At 40.2% G+C, this 18,621-nt stretch overlaps 2 protein-coding genes across 2 annotated transcripts in view; one reads left to right on the top strand and one right to left on the bottom strand.

Moving 5' to 3' along the window:
- TENM3 (teneurin transmembrane protein 3) overlaps positions 1-18,621 on the bottom strand; it is a 1,257,915-nt gene that overhangs the window by 590,906 nt on the left and 648,388 nt on the right. The window lies entirely within an intron of this gene.
- Positions 701-17,642, top strand: LOC113924547 (translation initiation factor IF-2-like). Its single transcript, XM_027598437.2, has 5 exons — positions 701-849; positions 8,398-8,479; positions 15,633-16,145; positions 16,320-16,413; positions 16,941-17,642. The coding sequence occupies exons 1-5, from the start codon at positions 701-703 to the stop codon at positions 17,051-17,053; spliced, it is 951 nt and encodes a 316-aa protein (XP_027454238.1). The 3' UTR covers positions 17,054-17,642.

The raw sequence follows: 18,621 nt of genomic DNA on the forward strand, positions 1-18,621 counted from the left end.
AGCCACCCAGGCACCAGCACAAAATTTCCATGAGCGGTTTCCCGGCATCTCTAAATATTACAATTTATATATCCTATAGAAAATAATTTATAAATAGATAATGCATATCTATCTATATAGCTTATTTTTATTTTTTATATTTATCTCATATTATTTAATTAATGCTATTTATTATTCTTTTATGTATATTTTCATATACATATATAATTCCAACAGCCATGAAAAAAATGACTATTTTCATTTTATTTTTTATTTTTAATTTTTTTAAAAGATTTTATTTATTTGACAGAGACACAGCAAGAGAGGGAACACAAGCAGGGGGAGTGGGAGAGGGAGAAGCAGGCTTCCCGCCAGGCAGGGAGCTCAATGTGGGAATAGATCCCAGGACCTTGGGACCATGACCTGAGCCGAAGGCAGGAGCTTAACCACTGAGCCACGCAGGCGCCCCTACTTTCATTTTAAAGATACGAACCAGAATATACTTAAAATGCTGACCCTGTCAAAACGGGTTTTTTTTTTCTCCCACAAAATAGTCCAGTTATCTGACATCATTAAGGAATGTGTCTTCCAATAAATTTTTAGAGATGAGTCTTACTCTCCTTGAAATGTCAAAAATCTTTTCATCCTTTTCATATAAATGTTTGTAAAGTATCTCAGACATTGCCCTCTCTTCCTCCTTAAGTGACTCTGTACCGTCAGGATGAGTGTTCACGACTCTCATCAGCGCTCTCGTGTACGCTGCTCTCCGGACGAGCCCTCGCACGGCGGTTACTTTGCAGGCAGGCCCCGGCCCACACCTGAGCAGGGTATCTCCATTCCTCCTCCCCCTGAACTTAGCGCTTCTAATCAGTAGGTTGGCAAGCCAGAGAATCAATGTTGTTAAAAACTATCCATTAATTAAGAGAGATCTTCTCAGGTGACAGCCCAAGTAAAGAGAAGAAGCTCTGCCACTGCTGTTTGGTTCTTCTTAGCTAATTTGGAGAGCTACTATTGCAGTGGTCTCGCTGCTGGATAAGCGTCGGGGGCTCTCTTCCGTGCACACAGGATGCTCAGGACACACCCGACACCACGTGATCCCTCTCCGTGCTTCAGCTCATTTCATTGTCGCACGTACCCCGCAAGTGGGTATGTCAACAACCCCGATTTTTGTATGCACCGTGGTATCTACAGTGTGCAGGGCTCGGTACCAGGCTCTTGACAATAGGTAGCAACGCCACCGACCATTATTAGCAATCCTGTTGTTCAGATAAGGAACTGAGGCTCAGAGACAGGGTGGCTTTACCCAAGGTCACACAGGAGATAAAGGACAGAAATGGGATTAGAGCAGCCTTCTCCAGTTAAATCCTTCTCTAGAATTAAAGTGTTCTTTTTTATTCAATTAATGTAATGGGTATGACCTAATCCAGTATGTCATCTTTAACTTTTTCCTCTCCTATAGAATTTAGCCTCTGGATTCAGGTAATATTCAAATGCTAGTAGAAAAAGAGATTAGCTATACCTTGCACACGGTGGACAGAAGATGGCGGCCTGGGGGAGAAGGATCTGAGCCAAAGGTCAAGAGTATGCTCCTGTCACTTAACCCTCTCCTGACTTAGCATGAATAATGCTTCTAGAAGGCTTGCCGGCAACCTGAGCTTCTGTTTTAAAGCTGGAAAAAGTGTACCACAAACTGCAAACATTTTTTTTTCCCCTCAAAAATGGGTAGAAGAGGATGACATTTAAGATAATCCACAATCTGGGCCCAAGCTCTCTCTCCAAGCTCATCACAGATTTTTCTCTGGGGGATCCTCTGCTCCATTCCTGCTGCTCACCCACGATCTCCCAAAGACATCCTGCAGCTCTCTGCATCTACATCACAGGTTGCAAACTGGGGGCCCAACTGCCAAACCCAGCCTGCAGACGTGTTTTGTTTCATCTGTGTGTTTTGTGCGTTGCCTTTTTTTTTTTTTTTTTATGAGCCAACATTTCAAAATCTAGAAATTTCACATAATTCATATTCTGGCATTTCTTGAAAATTCTTGCAATCTGGCTACACTGTTTCACCCCCACATGGCAACAACCAGCCTAGAGGTGTGGCGTGGTGTCTCCTTTTGGGCGAAGTGTGTGTCCTTCGGTGCCCGGTTCCCATCACCCCATGTCTCCGTTTCTGAGGCAATGCCAACGCTATTCATTATCAAACTCGCTCTGCTGCTTTTCTAATGGTATGGAAACATTTCTCTGTGTGCACATCTCTTTCAAAAGTGGAAAATAGAAAGACAAAGAGAACTACGTATTTTAGGAAATAGGAAAGAACGTGTATCTTTGTAGAAGCGCAAATGCGATACGCAACTAACAATGGCCAATTTCATTCATCCCCTTTACCTGCCGGCATCGTCATCACCTGTTCGCCAGTTCGGGCTCGCTGTGGTTGATTTCTGTTGTGTTGACATCCCCTCACCCCTCCATGTCGACTGTTCATTTTTTTCAGAGATCTCTCCTGTCCTGCGGTATCTTTTGTTCTCACTTAAATGCCGACAACTTATTGTTGGTACTACAGACTTAACATGAATCACAGGCAATCTTAAAATAACAGAATATACACTTTGAGAATTTTAGTGGTCCTAGGGGACGACCTAAGTCTAGAGACCACAAAGCTTTTGTAGGAAGGAGTTATTCTTTAGTGAGGACACTTGACACTGACATGGAGTGAGGGAAGATTTCATTCCCACATCACTTGTTTACCGATGGGCCAGGCACTGTGCTAGAAACTAGCTATGCTGAGAACGAGAGAGAGAGAGAGAGAGAGAGAGAGAAGGGTCTCTGCCTTCGCAGCACTTTTGTGGGTAAGCTTGCAACAGACATTGCCGAGTTACTCCACAGGGAAGGAGGCAAATGTCCACCCTCTGTTCTTCCCAGGTCCCTGGCTCTTCATGATCCTTCTTGTTGGATGTCTACGGCCATGCCTGTGTGGGAGAAGTGTAAGGCCCATGTTTTGATTCACTCGGCTGTCTATCCTTTTAAACACTTGTGAGCCCCAGGGCACTTCTGTTGTTTTTCAGTAGTTACTGCCTCGTGTCCTTCCCAACGTCCATGGAGTTTCAAGGCTCTGCTAATGTCTGTAGGCCGCAGGAAAGTTCTGTGCTGAAAGCCTTAGGTGCTCTACTCCCTTCAGTGCTCAGCCATTTTCAAAGACCCATGGGCTATCACAGTACGAAGTGCCCAAAGCAGTAATTCTTCCAATACCTCTTTCAGCTTTCTTAATAACCTTAATAACTGTCTGTTATCTCTTACATCATGGCTCAACTAGAAGTGAAAACTTCCTAGGGGTCTGAGATCATGTCTTGTTTCTTCTAATCTTCCCCAGGACACAGTCACTTGGACACAGAACACTGACGAAAGACTCGGGGTTTGATTTAAATCAATCGGGACAGGGAAAGATGCCTGTAGAAGTGAGGCACACATTACGAATAAAGATGGACGTTCAAATCAGGGCAGAGCTTTACTACATCTACACAGCCTCGTAATTTTTCTAGGTTCAATGGCAGCAGTTCACTATTAATTTCTATTATATTAAATATAAAAGGGGAAAAATTTCAAGTTTTGACAGGTAAGCACTACATTCCCTCCCCGGAACAATTCTCCAAAGCTTTCTGGAAACTAAAGCACTTTTTCCTATTTTTGCTTTTTCATCTTGAAGACCTTCTTCCCCAATCAAGACGCTTATGGAAAGTGGCGGACCATTTTGCTATCTTTTTCAAATGAAGCCTGATCTATTCCACTCTTCTTCCTGCCCTCCCTGTGCTCCAAAGAATTTTTATCAGGCAGCAGATATTCTCTAGAATCTCAAATGAGAGGAAAACAAAAATAATTGTGTTTCTATGCAATATCTTTGACCCCTTCCTAAAAGTAGTAAGTATTGAACTCAGTCATCTTCTACACTTTTTTGATCACAGAAAGTACCTTTACTTATTCCTAGAGATAGCCAATCCCACTGTCCACAGAGATGGACACATCCCGATAGCACAAAAGAGAGATATTATAAATAATGAAGACAGGTTGTCCTTAAAAGTTGACACACTTCACATTTCTTAGGGTTTATATATAGCTGGTTTCCAATTTTGTTCTATAAATAATATTAATGCAAGCAAATAGGTTGAATTTTCTCCAGAAAGCACTCTAATTTCTGCAGGGTTATATCACTGTACATTTGTTAAGTGCCCATGTGACATCAATCATTCTCCAATTTGGCACATCCAAATAAATGTGAGGGATTAATAAATCTCTCTCTACAATGTCATCTTCTAATGGGTCTTTAAGAAGTGAAAAAAAAAACTATCATATTTTGCTTAGAGTTTAAATTATGGCCATCACTGTAGACACATGACCCAAAGAAATGGGGAAACCACTTGATTCGGTGGTACTTAACTCCATAAAAAGGTACTCCTTGTAGAGAAATTATTAAATTTTCAGTGATTTTTATTGCCAAACATCACTGAAGCCAAAGTTGCTGTGTTTTCATCTTTGCAATTCTTCCTCGTAACCACTGACATAATGATTTGAAAACAAATACAATCAGCCATGTGCCTGTAAGCAGCCCGTCCTCTGCCCTTTATCTTCCTTTATAAGCATTTATAGGAAGTGAGGTGCACAAAACACATGTATTTGTAATTACATTTGCAAAAAAAAAAAAATCCTCAAACAGCTGTGGACACAGCAAAGATTAGAATCTGATAGTGGCTTAGAATAATGAAGAAAGAGATTGTAAGGGTTCAGCTACAGAGCTGATGAAAAATAGAAAAAAAAAAAAAAAAAAGCCCCTGCTCTTCAAAATCCTTAATCTGTATTACTTTTACATGTGAAATTAAAACACATATATTCTAAAAATTAAAAACAGGAAACAGGATGACAAATGTTTTTCAACCAATTATTTTGCAGTGTATTAAACCCTGTGGTTTCCTAAAAATAACAATTGGAAATTTGGACAAATATCTACATAAAATATTTTAAGGTATTAATAAAAGTCTTCTAAAAATCTTATAAAGTACTTGAAACTTGGTTACATCTAGCTAGTTTCCAGACAGTACTGTTTATTTTTTAACCTCATATTTATACCAATTATAAAAGCCTAGAATCTTTTATGAAGGTTTACATAATCAATTGTTTTATTAAAGTGATCATTAAAAGTGGTATTTTAAAAATAGCTTTTCCATAAATATGTTCAATATAATATTTAAAAAATAAAACTATTTTTTTAGATTCATATGTCTTTCACAATGGATATATATATTTATGCATGTATCAAAGTTTAAGAGGCTAATAACTCAGAACAGGAATATTAACATTACAGAGTCATCTTCTGAAGTTTATATAGTGTGATTCAATGAGTAAGTATACAAAAACTAGAATTATTTAAATTGCAAAAAAATTTACTTACTTCCACACTCTGCAATTTTTATAGTAAACTTTGCCATCTTTTAAAAAACTTTTAAAAAGCTGGTAGGCTCAGAAATAAGAACCCATTTATTAAGGAACACTAATTGTCTAATAAATTATGCTTTTTTATGTGGCATCACTGCATCCTACAGTTAAAGTGTCTTAATTAACCAATATTTGATACTTGATTACTTAATAGGATGAATTGGCCATTCCATTTTTAATATATTACTTTGACTAAAAAAAAAAATCTTTCTAGAACATGACACATTTTTTATCATACTTTTAATGCCCTGCACGAAGTTATTCATGCTAATGGGAATATCACATAACAAAATATTCATTCTTTTTTTTTTAACCCATAACCAAAGCATGCTATGATATGCTCACTTTTTGCATACATGTTCAGAGACAATTAACTAATAATATGTGATGGCTTCATTTTTATATGCTGTCATTTCTGTCTCCAGGTTGCTTTGAATATCACTAATAGGGGAAAAGCTTACAAGGACCTTCAATCAGGCCCCGGATCCTGCAGACTGGACTGAGGAGGCAAACCACTTAAGTGACTGGGTACCTCACAATAATCAATTCACTTGTCATTTGGCATAAATGTAAAAGCACCCTTCCCAACTTTTCTGGCTTCATTATCTTGCATCAGATTATTAACCTCTGGATTTTAGGAGTTGGATCTATTAATGCCTGGAATGTATATTTAGACTAAAATTCTACATAAATATTAGATTTAGGAAAGGAAGCAATTACCTTATTCAAGGAAATGAAATGATGGCCAAGCTAGTCCAGTGCTACTTGATAAAACCATTGTGTAACACATTCTGGGATCACAGATTTAGGGGAGAATGCATAATCCTTCATCAAAGAGTGGCAGTTTATCCACAAAGCTTCCTATTCCTGATGGGATATTCTTTTAAAAGTAATAACGAGGACTTAAAAACCACGTAACACTCTTCCACCAAAATTAGCCATTGATACCAATGCTTCTAAATCCTAAAAGAACCAGAACCTCACCCAGAAAGCCTTGAGAAACTTTCCTTTGGGAAAAAAAAAATACATAATGTGTACTAATAACTGACATCTATTCCTAAGTCAAATGTTTATGTTCCATACTTAAAATTAAGTGATAATACCAACAGAAGGTACATTATTTTTTTGAAAAAAGGTAAAAGCAAGATAACAAAAAAAAATAATGCAGTCCCGAGAAGGCTTACATTGGTAACAATTTCCAAGACTGAGAATTACTAGTACTTTGCTTTCCTCAACATTTAAAATTTTTAATGTGAATTATAGCATAGCCTTTTCAAAGCTCAAGTGGTAATTACACGACCAACTCATATACCTTATATCACGTTTAAATGAAATACGTGATACATTAATGATTTGTTTCAAGTAATTTGAAATTAGCCTTTGCTGATAGTTTAATATGAAATTCACCAAACTTGATATGTTAAAATTCCTATCTGAAGTATAATACTGTTTTAAATGCTACTTTCATCAGATGATGTGAACAGAATTAACTGATGGCATCTCTTAAAACAAGCACTCAGTCCTCTCCTTCAGATCTCTCCTTTGTCAAAATCTCAGAAAACACCTGCACAGTGGAGATGAAGTATGTCACTGGAAAGTGCAGATTTTATATAAAACTTGAAGTAAAAAAGATTAGACTTTTGCCATGGCTATACTGAGGGCTGACTCAACTCGCTAACATCATACTTAAATGAAATGAAAGGTAATATGGATTTTATTGAGATTACTTTAAACCAGAATACCAATAAATGACGTATCTTACTTAAAATGTAACTTTTATTTTACAAACGCATTCCTGCTCTCTGGCTTAAAGAAAATAATATCAATACATCATTCATCTTTCAGTTTTGTAATAAATAACTTTTTGGTGATCTGTGTGGATACTGCATACATATATATTAATGAATAGTCTCCCAGTGTCCAGACTATGTAAGATGGGGATATTGATTAAAGTGTTTCTATGATATCTAGAACACCAGATTTACCTAGTCATCTTAATTTCTGTTTGGCTCTTTAAAAACTTATACTGGAACTACTGTGTTTTGGTTACTAATATTTTTGGATTTCTTAACTGTGGACTATAGAGCATAATATCGATTTAAATAAAAATATGAAGTTCTGATTAGTGGAACCATGTAAAAGACAAAAGCTGTTAAGTGTAAATAATTTAAATTACTTAGATCTAACTATTTACATCATCAATAAAACAGTATTTGAATTTGAACATATAAAATGAAGATTTCTGATTGGCACTGCATTTTTAACTATAATGTATTGTGCTTCAAATCCTATATGGATAATTTTACATTTATTTAATTTTTAAATTACATCCTTATTATCCATATTATTTCCCTTCAAAGGTAGAACACTAAACATATACTATACCACCTAATATCATACAAATTAAAACACAATTTAAAAAATTATATCACAATCAAAACACAAGATAGAAAACATTTAAAAAGTTTTCTTTTCTGCCACACCTGTAATGTTTAAAATTAGTAACAAAGAAAGAAATCTTTTTGGCAAATCAACTTAACATGCCAATATCGTTTATAAAATTTTTTGTAATGCCAGGTTCTCATTCAGAGATCTCTAGGGCAAAAGTAAACGGTAAGGGAGAATTTTGTTCCATTTAATTTTTCAATCACAGGAAATGTAGAATAGGCTATTCTATTTCTCTTTGGCACGAAAAAGTTATAAGGGCGCATAAAAATTACTCTGAAAGTGAGGATTTAATTCTGGTTTGACAGTACACATGACCTATGAGTAAGAACTTTAACTTTTGTTTAAATTGAACTTTATTTTAAATGTTAAATATGCTAGCAGCAGCATCAGAGAAAGACTGGTTGAAAATTAAGATCGAAATATCCACTTAGAAATATATTACAGATGGAAAACGTCTGTTCTGTTTTAATTTGAGTGATAACATTCTGGCAGAAGTTCTCCTCGACCTTCACCCCTTTCTGAACCTAAATTCATCAACAGCTCTGTAAGGCAACAAACATCTTTTTGCTGGAAGGTATGATTATTTTTGAGGGCTTTCTAATTCTCTAGAAATGTTTCCTAAAGAGAACATGAAGAGGATTAATATTTTCGTTAATTTGATTGTGTCAAGTTACTCTCCAAACTGTTATTGATGCTATCATAAAATTCAGCAATATTGCTGTAGGAAGAATGTCTCATTTTTGCGACAATCAAGAGACAAAATACGGTTGTGTACGATAGCTCTTATTCCTTTTCGATATTACAGTGAACCACTTTTCTGTATTTATTTAAATTAGTTATGACTTGCAGTGTTTTTGTCGACATTTATTATCCTTATCACTACACAAAATTTAAGTGAAGTTTACATTTTAAATATTCATTTCATTTTTTATTATAAACATAGAAAAAGACAATAACGCTGTTTATGATGCTTTTTTCTGTTGTTCTTCAGAGGAAATAAAAAGTCAGATTTCCTCTTCAAGAACTATAGGTCTGACAGCCTTCTTTAGCTGGAAGTTATTATAAATTCTGAAGGAAATAAAATTTACAGCTGTCTTCTGGCTTTCATAATTATTTTAAATGACAAGCCCTGTGCCAGCTTTTTTGTTTTTGTTTTTGAAAAGAGCTATGCAAAAAGGACCAGTCCCTTGCCAATTTTTTTCCACCTACATGTTGACAAATTTCAAATTCCCTGATAAAGGTATTAGCATAGATGTCACATTTTAAAAGAGCATTTGGTAGACTGAGAATAAACAAGTACACTTTTCAGCAGGATCGCTTTCATAATTACCGAAATAAACATATCCCAATATTAACATATTTGTAAGTGCTTCGTGCAAACCCATTAAAATACTTCATGCATTTCTCATTGTAAATTACGCTAATTCGGGTCCTGTCTCCTCAGTCTCGGCATAACATACCTTCCAACGTAGTGCCCCAGCATTTTAGCTCTCCTAAGGTAGCTCTCTAGTACGGACGCCAAATGCTGGCCACAATAGGGATGCTAGAGCTTCCTGGGGGAAGGAAGGACCTCTCTTTGGAAATGCCCCTGTAACCAAAAAGACACCTCACTTCTTCCCAATGATAGTGGGTCCACAATTCTAATCGTAAAATATTAGTTGAACTTAACTGAACTCGAGATGAAATAATCCATTCTCATAAAAGAATACCTTTTCTTCCTTTGTTTTTTTCTTTCTTTCTTTTTTTTTTTTTTCTGGAAAGAGCAGGGATCACAAATTCATGTCATCCTACTATTCAGAAGTGGTTCGGACTATGGCTGAAGGCACAGAGTCGTTACCAAGCTGTTATTTCTTTCTAAATTATGGCAATCTGAAGAGGAATTTTCACAAGATTCTGATAAGTGTAACTAGTTATCAAAGAAATGACAGAATGACTAAAATATATTGATTATGAGCTTTATCTTCAAAGATAAGTGACCTTGTAGGTCACCTCCTAAATGATCATTTAAAATAATCAGAGTGTTTGTTTTTAAGTCTCTCCATAAATCTGAGAATTATAAAATTATAATTTGGTGTTCAGTCCCATATACAAAGAAAATATACCTGTAAAACAGAACTGTTAACACATTTTCTTTTCTTTGTCGATAATGAAGAACCATATACAATATTTGGAATTTCTTGGATTAATTTTTAAAAGCTAATGATGCTCGTATTCTTGGGTCTAAAATGGAAATACTTAAAAGTGAAAAAGTTTAGAAGTTAATTTTCTCCTGTACTTACCCAATTAACTTGCAACGACCAAATGTGCCCCCTACAGACCGCCCTTCCTGTCCAAGACACTGCTACACACAGAAAACGCTCGAAGAACCATCACTCTTTATAAACGATTTTCACGTTCATATTCTCTCTTCTTCTTTACTCCTCCCTCTCCCCCTCTTTCTCTATCTCCCATAGGTTTTGAGGCAGAGACCCAGTAGACCCAGCTATAAAATAGCTGCTCATTATTAAATAATACGACCCCACCCCTGGGCAAACCAAATCACAGCATCTCACTGCTCCCCAACTTCTGTAATTGAAGTAACAAGTATGCCACCATACTGGAAATCACTTTGTCAACAGAGAGCATCTCACAGTAACTTTTATATAATTGAGTATGACAATACAAGTGTGAATAGAGGCACTTGATTGTCTCAAAACACTTCATTTTCAAAACTGCCATCTCTCCATAAGTGATCCTCCACTCCTTAACTCACAGGAAAGAAGATAACCATAGTTTGGGGATGTGATATGCTGTACTCTACAGATGCTGCAGAAACATTAAAGCCATCTACTACCTCCTTGAAGTCTTAGAACTCAGTTAAGACTGCCACCTATCCCAAACTTGTTAGAAAAGTCAGTACTACCCTAGAGCTACCTCTAGACTGCAAGGGTATCAACGGGGTAGTAAAGACTCCTTTTTATTATTATATGGTTTCAATCATATATTCATATGGCTTGTGAGTACGTTCTAGGATACTGACATTAATTTGCTCGGTAACTCAGCTGAAGTAGAAGGAAGGAGGTTTCAGTAGATTACTATCTTTTACAGGAATTCTACATAGCTATTCTAACTACCCAGTCACCTGAGTTATTTAATCGAAATCACACACACACACACACACACACACACACAAATCAACATTCTTTCCAGTGAAGGAATCCTATTATGGTTTTGGTGTTCGAAACAGCTCTATATCTTAGAGCATATTTCTGCATTTTGAAAGTTTATATTCTAATGGGGGGCTAAGATAATGCTTTGAAAATGACATTTTAAGTACATTATTTTAGCGTTTTGAACTGTTTTTAGTGAATGTTTTTAAATGGAACAACACTAATTCAGTGTACATAATCTATCATTACAGTGAAGAAAATTAAAATATAATAAACATATTTCCTACCAAGTTTTTTTTTCCTGAAAGTAGAAAACAATGCACTGTGGGAACTTTATATTCACTATAAAGCAGTCGCATCTTTATTTAAAAATTCTAGAGATGATGGCTATATTAGAATACTTATCTATTTCAATCTTCTATTTTGTGCTTTTAATATTTTATTTTATTGAGACTATAAGCATACATCACAGTAAGCAATGCAATATGGACCAAAGTCCAAGAAAATCTTCACATGGTCTTTCGGAAGAGAATAAAATGCTGGTAAAGTTGAGACCAGACACAGCTAAGGTACAAATAAAAACATCACCGTAGGGATGATAATAGTCACCATCTTTCCAGGTTTCCAAAGAGGATAAAGAATTACCTCCACACGCACTACCTTTCATTGTCAAGAGTATACCTACCACCTTATAAAATAAAAGTTATAACACATGTGCAAGACGTGGATCTATAATTCTAAGAATTCCTTGAAAAACTCAACTAGAATATTGACCTAAACAAAAAAGGAAATAACCTAGTCGTATAATGTTTACCATTTATGACTCCAAAAGACCACAAAGCCCTTTGATGAACAAGAAAATACACCTGAGGCATATTGTATTTGGAAGAAAAAAGGTTATTGCAGTTGAATATGTATTAATGAATTGCTTCCTCATGCTTTATACAATTACTAGAGAAAGTTCAAATTAAGTCCCCAAAAGGATGTTTTAATTATAAGAAGCAATATTTTAAAACTCATACAAGCCATCACACTTGTTTGGAAACAAATGACTTCTCAAGATGTAGAAGTATTACTATCAATCACCAACAAGTTAATTCTACATAATAAGGCAGGTTTGGATGCAAACTGACCCACTGTGGAATGCTGTATCTAAAATTGATTACAACAGCACTCAAAATGAATGCAGCCCTCTAAACCACTTCTTTGCTCAGAAACATTAATCTCAATTAGAAGGAGAGCTTCATAATGGTAATGCTTGGTATATAAAAAAGTATGAAATAAATCAGTTTTTATAAGACACAACAATTAATCAGTTTTGAAACTTACAAGTTTTTTTTTAAGTACAAAATGTCCATCAGGATTCTTAAAACATCTATCTCCAAAATAAGGTTTTGAATGTGTTCTGAAAGAAGCTTACATGACATAATTTTTAAGACTCAGTTATTAAAAGTTTTAAGGAGCATAACACTATTATGCTGTCTTTTCAGTACACGTCTTTATTTTGAGTGGGTGTTAAATTCTTCTCCAGACTATCATTAACACTGGCTTTAACTGAAAATTCAAAGGGATATATAATTGGGTGTGGATCGGAGTAAAAGTTTTATAGCAAATTACTGTATTTTTTGCTCATATTCTCAATCGAAGTAGAGAGAGTATGTTCTAAAAGTCAGAATAGACATTTGGCTATCAAATAAAACACTGGGTAGATAAGCAGTGCGTCAATGGACATACCTAACACGTTTCTACAACACATCTTCAGGGAAAGGGCAGACAATTCATTAACACTGCTGAATACATTGATTCCCGTAAGTAAAATAGCTTGATGACATTCCTCAGCGGCCCAGAAATAAAAACTTTAAAGGGATAAATAGAGCTTAGTAAAAAGGAGGTAATGCATTTATTAAAATGATCAATATTAATAACAAACACAGTTGTCTTTATGGCGCTTTTATATTAGACTATGACTATCTTCAGGACTTACTTCCCAGTACCACTGTAGGCAGAACAAACTTGGCTATTTCCAAACATGCTTTCACAGCAATTGGAAAAACATCATTTTTTGTACATCAAGCTCAAAGTTGATCAAGTATTCCTGATAGGTCATTCTACGCACAACGATAGCCATACACTTTTGCCTGGTTTCTTACCTGCTTGACTCTCTACAAAGGAAATAATTTTAACTCTTGGCTTTCAGAAGCAAAGCTAAGGAAGAGTAGCTTGAACTTGCTAACTGGATTATTATTGTTTAGCTAGGTTTTCTTTCTGAATAAATGTGAAAGTTTTCATTCTATTTAGGTGCTTTCTTCTATGCAAAGATAAGCATCCTTATCTTTCTTTGTCTTCATCCTAATAAAGCAGGTTTTTTCTAACCAAAAGACTCATGACACGCCTACAAGATCAGAGTAAGAAAAGCCTCTATAATTTACCTAAAACATTTCTTTCTAGAAAAGAAACTCAGCCATTGAAAATGATTCAATTTGGAAAAAAAATTAGTCAGAATTCTACTACAATTTTATCTGCTTTATTTTACATAATTAAGAAACCCTCCCTAGGGTCGCTACTCCCTGTCAATGAGTTGCTAACATTAATGCTGTTGGTACAGGATACTAATGTATCTTTCAAATATATAAGCACTGGTAGAGTTATTAGTACATTTTCAGAAAAATTGTGTAGTATATGTAAAAATATACCTGTCTTACTTAAAGGAACTACTTTCTCTCATAATATATACTCTCTTTTAAATTGTCTAAAATAAAATATATTGACCACTGGCAAAAAATAGTATCTTTGAGTAAGAAGAATACTAAAATTCAAACAAGAAAAAAAGGCAGAGTGTTAAGGAAAATGCAACAGGAAGAGAGATACATTCAATCCTGAAATACACAATAGAATAACTTAAACTCATTATAAACCCCATCTTTGAAAAATTTAGGAATAATTTGTGAATGCCTTGACATTTTAAAGTGGGATTAGCAAGTCTTATTACTGAACTAACCTCTCACTCTATAGAGCAAGAGTTAAATATTTGCTCTGCATTTAGAATCACAAATCAGAAGTTTCAAGGCTCTTACAAGAATTTCATATACTGAGAAATAAAAGCTAGAAGTTTTAGATAATTAAGAATGTATTAAGGAGTGCACAAAGCAAGGTCGTTGGTATATATATTTGTAAAATTTTTGTTTCAACTGAAATATTAAAATCTATAATGAGTTTTCATTATATTCTCTTAATTCTCAACTCTGTTCCTAATATCCTAGATAGACCACAAATACTTTTCCAGGTAGGCACCCGGGTGGAGGAGGGGTATGCATCGTATTCTAAGCAAATTCGCTAAAAGAATCAAATCACAAGTTCTGCTCAGTTGCAATACCACCTTTTGGGGTACCCTTTCCAGGCTTTCCAAAGATGCTAGTCCTGCCTTTTTGTTTGGTTTGGTTTTTGACAACAGAAAGGAAAGGTAATGCCTGAACATATTTCTATTTCTAGTGAAAAGACCACCCAGTGGATTCTGCCAGAGCCTACAAATGTTTGACAAATACATTGTCAGAAGATAAGAAATAGGAGTATTATGAAGAGACAGTACTGTTCTCCGGAATCCCAGCTCTCTGGGGCCCTGTAAAAAGTGCCCGGACAGCCCTCACCCTTTCACTTCCACAGCACTTACCCAAAAGTACCTGGAAACTTTTCTCTAGCTTTGGAGGATCATGACTTCAGAAAACAAATGTATCTGCTGCATTGCACGGTAGAATTACCTGGTACCCTTCCTCCTCAGTAAGAATTAGTAGCAGGTTACCATTACAACTACCTTAAAGGTTGAGGCAGTCAGAATGGAATCCAAACTGCATCATAAGGTGTTCAGCAGAGATCAGATATAGCCCACCTCAACCTAAAATATTTGAAGCTTCTTCCAATTGGTTGGAAAACACGACACAGCCTGAGATTGAGTTGCAGATTCATAAATCTGTAATTGTTCAAACGCCCAGTTCAGGGTAATTGTTTGTTTCCAGCCCCATCCGGAGTTTCCAGATGAAGTTTCAGTCGAGATCCACCCCTCCCCACGCCACCCCAGCCCCTCGTTCCGGTCCTTCTCCATTCCCAACTTGGCTCCCTGGTAGTTGAAGCCTCATTTTCACTTGCCCCGGAAAGTGGTGACATTTCAGGGCTTCCCGCTCGCTGGAAGCCCCCGAGATCTTCTCAGACACCTTCTGAGGACGCGGTGCCCCGCCACAAAACTGGGGATCACCCCGACCAGAGCCAGACGGGCTAGGCTCCCTGCCCCCACTGAGCGCCCAGCCCCCGGGGCTGCCTTTCCCCGGGGCTCCCCGGAACCGCAGCGCCGTGCCCAGCTCCTCCGGCGCCAGGCGCCGGCGAAGTTCCCACCTGAGCAGGCAGCCTGAGGTGTCAGACGCGAGGGAGGGGCGGGGACGGAGAGGCCGGGAACCGGGAGGCCAGACCTGGGGAGACCGCGCGCCGAGGAGATGCTCCCGGGCCACCCCGGGCTGGCCCACCTGCTGCCGCCTGCCAGAGCAGCGCGGGCAACCGCGCCGCCGTCCGCGCCGGCTCCAGCCCGCCTAGCCCGCCCGCTCCCGGCGCCGCGGCCCGGGCACTAGGACCCCAGAAAGGAAGGAGGGCGCGCCGGCGGCGGCGCCGCACTTACCGCGCTCGGCTCGCCCGCGCCGCCGGCTCGCTCCCCGGCCGCAGCCGCCGCGTCCACCCGAGCAGCGCGCACACACAGCACTTGGCCAAATTCAAAGGAGCCGGGCGCGGGGGAGGGGCCCCGCCGAGGGAGCGGAGCGTGGGAGACGGGGGAGGGTGGCGGGAGGGGGAGAGAACAGCAAGTGTTACAACTTCCTTCCCTGCCCAGCGCCCGGCCGCGGCGGGCGAGGGACGCGGCGAGGGGAGGGCAGCGCGCGCCGGAGCGCCAATGAGTTCACTTTCTTTTTCTCCCCCGCGCTCTCCCCCTCTCCCTTCCCGCCGGCCCCTCTAAGCCTCCAGCTCGGCCGGAGAGGCCGGGCCGGAGTTTTCGGTTCTCGGCGGGAGAGCCGGAGGACGGTGGCGGCGAGGGAGGAGGAAGAGGAAGAGGAAAAGGTGAGGAGGCGAGGAGGGCGCCGTGCCAGGGAGCAGCATCCAGGACCTTAATTGTGTGACGGGGGGACGCGCCGGGCCGAGTGTGCCCGAGACAGGCGCGTACACGTGTCCGTGTGTGTGTGCGAGTGTGTGTGCGGGAGGAGAGGAGCCTACCATGCGCTTCCCCCAGTGCAGATCGCGGGAGAGCCTAATCGCAGGGCGAGCTGGACCGGGCTGCGATCATTTATAATCCTGGACTCCTCCGCTCCGCCACTTGTCAAGATGACAGGTACTTTATTTCTTCTTCTTCTTTATTCAAAAAAAGAGATTCCCCGTTTACTGCCTTTTTCTGTCAAATGGGATTTGCCGGACTGAACCACGTTCGCCGCCCCTCCCTTCTTCCCTCCTCCCGGCCGCGTCGGGTACGGGAAAGCTCCAAGGCTCCCATGCTGTGACCAATCAGTGCATCTACTACTCTTGCCGTGATTTAGGGGTCATCCATGAATAACACTTCACGCTGATGAATGGCTCTTGCCGGCTTTCGGCTCTGATGAGGGGTCTGCCCGCCGCTGATTGCAAACACTAATGAACTTACAGCGCCATCTGAAATTCACACGCACCTACAAAGTGCGGGGGTACGTGCGTGCCGGGGAGGGGGGGGCGTCTGTCCTTTTCTTCTGTGGGTCGCGGGGCGGGGGTGGGGGAGAGGGACAGGGGGAGGGGGCGGGTAATTGCTTTGGACCAAAGTGGAAACACTTCTCTGTGTAATCAAACCTCTAACCTTCTTAGAAAACTACTTTTCTTGATCTTTCGTAGGGTGGGCATTTCAGGTCAGCGGAGTCACCCGAAGAGGTAGGAGTGGCAAGACACTGCCGGGAAGATGGATTTCGAGGCAGAAGGGTGTAATTAAGGATTTCCACTCTCGGTAGGCGGCCCGTCCTTTACAAGAGGCTCTGAAAATGACCTGCGCCTTCCCTTCCAGAGTGTCCTCTCGTCCAAAACTGAAAAGCGCAAATGACCTTCGCACGCGGGAAGGCGCTCTGACCACCAAGATTCCTTGCAAGCCCCAACTCGGGGCTGGCGGAGAACAAGTGTCCGCCCTCGGGTTCAAGCACCAGGACCTCCCCAACAAGCGCGCAGCGGCCAGGGGGCGGATTCTAGAGTCCTCTAAAGGCTCCACACCCCGCATTCTCCGACCCCCCCATCCCCCGTTCTCCCCTCAGATTATCAGCCAAACGCTTTGTTTGCTGTGGGAGGAAAATAAAAGTTTACTGCTCTCCACAAGACGCTGCCACTTTCTACTCGCTTAAGTTCCCCTCAGCACCCTCGCTCGCGACTCCCCAGCCCCAGCTGCCCCGGCCTAAAGGAAGCCCACCGAGGCAGATTGCAGTTCCGGCTGCTCCGGACTTTTGGAACACCCTATCCTGGACCTTCGCGGAGCCGCTCTCGGCCTCTTTGGCGCTCTGGAACCTGCTCGGCACCCCGCGGCAGCAGGGCTGGGGCGTGCGCGCTTGGGGCGGACCAGCCAGCTGGGCTCCACTCCCCGCACCCTAGCGTCCTCCCCCCTGCCCCCCCCCCCCCCGGGAATAGCTCTGAATTTGTTCCCCAGGCCTTAACGGGCCGCTAGCAAACTTGACCTAGGAAGCGTGGCAGAGGAACTAGCGAGCTCCCAGCCTTCTCATTCCATCTCCCACTTTCAACTTCAGGGCAGAGGATTCCAGCGACCTGCACCTAACGGGGACTCGGGCTGGAAGGAAATACACCTGTATTTGTAACTACGTGCGGAACACGAAACCGACTAAACACTTTGAAAACAAGAGCAGTGCCTCCTAGGAAAGCCTGAGGCTTCACGATAGAGTTTCTCCAAAGTTTTCGGGAGAACTGACAGGGAGAGTCCCTGAACTTGAATTAGTGTGCCCAGTCCCACCACCTGAGTTCCGGAAGTTGTCAAATGACCAAACGCACTCCACCTACTTGTTAAGAAATAACGGTAATGCGTGACCACCACGACCCCATTCCTGGGGCGCCAGTGACGCTAAGCACTACAGGCACAACTATGTGGCAGGAATCTAGAGTCGCCCTGGGGTGGATCAGTCTCTTTCCTGCTTTGTGTGTTTCACACCTGAAAAAAATAAAATAAAATAAGGCAGCGGGGGCAAACGAATGATTATTCCCCTCTCATTCTAACCATCCTCATTGTCTTAAGAAAACTTCCTGAATTGTGGAGGCATACCCCAGATATTATATGACAGTCACACCAACTACTTAAAATTTGCATCCCTGATGTGATCAAAAGGAAACTTTTGATAAATCACCTTTGTGGCCCAGTTCCCAGAAAAACATCTTAAGTGTTCAAAACTTTGCTGAGTGTCCATGGAACACTCCCCCTTGCTCTTTCGTACTTTACTCTCTAGGAATACACACACAAAAAGAGATAAGACACATGCGAAAGAGGACAGAAGAACTAAATTGCTGGTAGAACAGGCAGGAGGTGGGG

Source organism: Zalophus californianus, chromosome 2 (assembly GCF_009762305.2).
Source record: "Zalophus californianus isolate mZalCal1 chromosome 2, mZalCal1.pri.v2, whole genome shotgun sequence".
NCBI lineage: Eukaryota > Metazoa > Chordata > Mammalia > Carnivora > Otariidae > Zalophus > Zalophus californianus.